Source organism: Myotis davidii, unplaced genomic scaffold, assembly GCF_000327345.1.
Source record: "Myotis davidii unplaced genomic scaffold, ASM32734v1 scaffold732, whole genome shotgun sequence".
NCBI lineage: Eukaryota > Metazoa > Chordata > Mammalia > Chiroptera > Vespertilionidae > Myotis > Myotis davidii.
Window position 1 is genome coordinate 1,500,911 of NW_006284349.1, and position 4,480 is coordinate 1,505,390.

At 41.7% G+C, this 4,480-nt stretch overlaps 2 protein-coding genes across 2 annotated transcripts in view; one reads left to right on the forward strand and one right to left on the reverse strand.

The window, feature by feature from the left end:
- TDP1 (tyrosyl-DNA phosphodiesterase 1) overlaps positions 1-3,144 on the reverse strand; it is a 61,013-nt gene extending 57,869 nt beyond the window's left edge. The window contains exon 1 of the mRNA XM_015571437.1: positions 3,136-3,144. The gene's annotated coding sequence lies outside the window, so the exon portion shown is untranslated. The remainder of the gene's footprint in view (positions 1-3,135) is intronic.
- EFCAB11 (EF-hand calcium binding domain 11) overlaps positions 1-4,480 on the forward strand; it is a 129,227-nt gene that overhangs the window by 6,148 nt on the left and 118,599 nt on the right. Inside the window, exon 3 of the mRNA XM_006754724.2 lies at positions 690-735. Within this exon, the coding sequence (XP_006754787.1) occupies positions 690-735 (46 nt within the window). The remainder of the gene's footprint in view (positions 1-689; positions 736-4,480) is intronic.

Genomic DNA, 4,480 nt, shown 5'->3' on the forward strand with positions numbered 1-4,480 from the left:
GCCTCCTTCAAACCCCTATTGGGGATCGAGTCTGCAAGGTGGGCATGTGCCCCAACTGGGAATTGAACCGTGACCTCCTGGTTCATAGGTCGATATTCAATCTTGAGCCACTCTGGCCGAGCTATACTGTATTTTAATATTTAGTGAAAGCAGGTCCCTAAACTTTATATACAGTGTGTTCTCAAATATGTTTAAAATGCATAGACAAAAAGGTTTGACCAAAATGTCAATGGTTTTCATTGGATGGCTGAATTTAAAAAAAATTTTCTTCATAATTTTTTATATTTTTAAATTAACAATATCTTACTTTTACAATTAGGGGGAAAATTAAAAATAAAATCATTGTAACAATTTCTGTATTTGTGTAAAATGGAAAAGCTACCTATTAGGTTGTGCTACCTGTGTGACAGCTAGGTTGATGTCACATGCTGAAACTGCTTTTGGTCAGTGGAGTAAAGTTTTGGGGTCTTGAGAGTCTGCAGCAGATTAGAGTCTGGTAAATGGAAGATACTGATGAAAGAGTAAAGTGACTGTTATCGCCGTCCTGTGGCATTACTTGTCTGCAGGGCTCAACACAGTTGGCTTCTCATAAAATATATATACTGTCCCCCCACTCTAGGGATGAGGAACTTGCACTGTGAAAACATGCAATGAAATGATGTGCCCTATTATTCTTTCTTCTTTTCTAGATAGAAGCCAATGCTGTGATGTCTTCAGTAAATCCAAACACTTCCGGTAATTAATAAAGTTAATATTAATTTTTTTAGTACTCTTAGACATTCATGAAACTAAAACTAAGAGCAGATATGGAGACTGTAAAGCATTGTGTTTAAGCACATCTTCGTTTTGTTCGGTTTCAAAGAAGTTTTGGTTCTTTTAATTGTGATTATTCATGTATTCATAATAATATGTTTATCGTAGGAAACGTTTAAACCATTGAAAAGTGTAAAAAAAAAAATGTTGCTCATCATTTCAACATCCAGTGGAGGACTTGGGTTTTGTGATGCATGCAGCTCAAGCGGCACTTACTGAAGAGTGGGGGGGAAGATTTAGGGTTTGGGGAGACCAAGAGTTCAATTTTGAGAAGATGCAAGCCATGAGGTCAAGACAGTTGGGCTGTATGAATATGGAATTCGGAGCAAAGCTGTGGGCTGAACAAATAAATTTGGGAGTCATCAGCATGGAGGTTTGGCAGCCATGGGAATGGACGAGACCACCTCGGGAGACACAGGGGCCTGAGACCCCTAGGAGCTAGAGCATCACAAGTCAGGCAGAGGATGAGGAAATGGGAGAGGCTGGAGGGGCAGAGGGGCAGGGGGAAATCAAGAGTGTTTGCTCCAAAGCCAAGAGAGTGGGTATTTCAAGGAAGAGGGTGTGGCCAACCTTATCAGATGCTGTGGGCGAGTCAGGAGCATAAGGACCGAAGAGGATCCCTCTGTGTTGGCAGCCTGGGTGGTGTTTGGTGACTAGGAAGAGCAGTTTAAGTGTGGTGATGGCAGAGGCCAGGCTGGGAAGTGAAAAAGTGTGCGAGGGTGAGAGTGTGAGTAGCTACCGTATTTGCCGGTGTATAAGACGATTTTTTGGCCCTGAAAAATATGCCTCCAAGTGGGGGGTCGTCTTATATGCCAGGTACACTTCAGATAGACTGCCCATAGTGCTTGCCCCGTGCCATAGTGGCCTCCCGATGCCCGCCCAAGGGAGACAAATACTTATTATTGTTTGAGGAGATAGGGTCCAGTGCATGCTGGATTGGCTTTTTAAAAATTACTTTTTTAAAGAAATACAGGCAGTCCTCTGGTTATGTCGGACTTGATGTGTGTTGTTTCGTGGTTACGTCGCCATCTCCCATTTACAGTATTTATATAAAAAAAAGTTCCGTCATTTTGACGTATGTACATATGAACTCTATGTTTTTATTTATTTACCACAAGTAAAGGTCAGGAATTATTTGTCTTTTAAAGTTTTTTTACTGTTTCACTTCATTACTGCTGTGTGTGTGCTCCATGTGAATGACGTAGGTGCTTATGTAGGTGGGTTCCGACTTACGGTGAAAATCGCGTTACGTCGCGCCAGTGCCGTAGGAGCGGGTCTCCGACGTAACCCGAGGACCTGCTGTAATGTAAAGTAGCACAGAGAATAGCTATATACCCTTTATCCAGATTCACTTAATGTTAACATTTTACCCCAGTTGCCTTCTCGTTTGCACTTTCTACCCTCTCTTGTTGCACTGTCCATAACTACACTTAACGTCATCATACATTTATATTGAGACTATATTTTTATCATATTTCTCGTCTGTATTCCATTGTCACTTTATTATTTTTGCCTTTAAAAATTTTTAAAAAATTGATTTCAGAGAGGAAGAGAGAAGGAGAGGGAGAGAGAGATAGAAATATCAAAGATGAGAGAGAATCATTGACCGGCTGCCCCCTGCCCACCCCCTACCGGGGATCAAGCGCACAAACTGGGCATGTGCCGTGACCAGGAATCAAATTGGCAACCTTTGCGTGCACAGGATGATGCTCAACCAATTGCGCCAATAACTTCCTGGTGAAGGCTTCCCTAGAGTTTTTTCCTTGGGTTTCTATGTCAGTATTCTCTCATCTGGTCATTTCCCACTTTTTTTTGCATTGCTACGGTTTTTCTTCTTTAGGAATCCCCTGATAGCCAGCTAGCGATTCTGTCTGTCTGGATGAAAGTCTCCCGCACTCATTGTATGTAGATAGCCTTTCTCCATTTGTGGCTTTTCTGATGCAGCAGGTTTGACTGTTTCTGAAGGCCCTTTCATATCCATGTTCTCACAGATTTTCTTTCTTATGGATAATCTCAGAGTCCGAATTCTTTCCTTCACCACTTCCTTGTTGTATAGAGAGGTGTGATTCTGGAAGAAAGATTTCCCATGTTCTCTAAGGTGTCATGAGTTCTGACGTAGAGGAAAGGTTGACTGCTAGCAGAACTTTTCCCATATTCCGTATCACAAGTCCCTCCCACTCTCCAATATGTATGAACTCACGTTTAGTAAGATACGACTTCATAAGAAGGGTTTTTCACATGTGTTAACATTCATATGGGTCTCTCCTGTGTGAGTAATTTTATAAACAATGAAGAGTCAATTCTGGCAGAAGGTTTTCCCACCTTCTTCCCTGATGTAAAGTGAGGACTGATTTGTGGGAAAAGGATGCTCCAAGTATCCATCGTTAGTCTTCCCCTCTTTCTTTCTTTCTTTCTTTCTTTCTTTCTTTCTTTCTTTCTTTCTTCCTTCCTTCCTTCCTTCCTTCCTTCCTTCCTTCCTTCCTTCCTTCCTTCCTTTCTTTCTGGTGTTTGAGAGATTTGGCTTGTGGCTGAAGATATGTTCATGAAATTTACAAAATATTTTCTCCTTTATGAGTTCTCTAATTATTGAATTTTTACTTCTTGTAGAAATATTTCTCACATTTGTTGCAGGGATAGAGCTTCCGTTTTGCTATGAATTCTGATATTCATGTGGTCTGTCCCATGCCTGGGTTCTCTCCGATATATTGAAGGCTGCTTTACTATGGAATATTTTCTCAGATTCATTATGGCCTAAGGCAGCCGTGGGCAAACTACGGCCCACGGGCTGGATCCGGCCCCTTTGAAATGAATAAAACTAAAAAAAAAAAAAAGACCATACCCTTTTATGTAATGATGTTTACTTTGAATTTATATTAGTTCACACAAACACTCCATCCATGCTTTTGTTCCAGCCCTCCGGTCCAGTTTAAGAACCATTGTGGCCCTCGAGTCAAAAAGTTTGCCCACCCCTGGCCTAAGGATTGCTTCAGAACTGGGATATTTTTTTTTTTATACTGAAAGCAGTCTTCCCTCTGAAGGTTTCCGACTTGGATGATGTACTCTCCCGCTCCCGCCCCTGCCCCCACGTGCATTCACTTGCATTTCATATCCAGGATATTACATCTGCTCTCACACCCGCTTCTCAATCAAATCATTAGGATGCTCCCCTTCACAGCATCTTTTCCTAGTAATTTTAAAATATATTTCAAAAGGTTACAATGTAAATTAGTCATCTGAGAAACTCGGGAAGATCGCGTTAGAGAGATGAGACTAAAATGTAGGTGCGTGATAACTTGCTCCGAAATTACCATGGAGGACTCTCCTTAGTCTACAAGCTGCCAGTCTTCCCCCTTCTTCTTCTGGTCTTGATATCAATGTCCCGTTACCTTTCTCAAAGCACCACTTTCTTCATGATGTAAGGGAATAGACTTGCATGGGGGTGCTAACTCTCTAACTGGCTTCAATTCATGTTCACTGGAAAGGGGAGACTCAGGACCACAAACATCCAAGAGAAAGAGTGAAACAGCCATCCCAGCAGGAAATCACTGCTGGACTCTGGTTACTGCGAACATTTCTTTCTATCAATTTCAGGCCCCCAGCTCCCTCTTTTCTCCCTCTCAATGACGTAAGTCATATTTATGTTCTTTTTCTTGCAGAAATGCAGAAA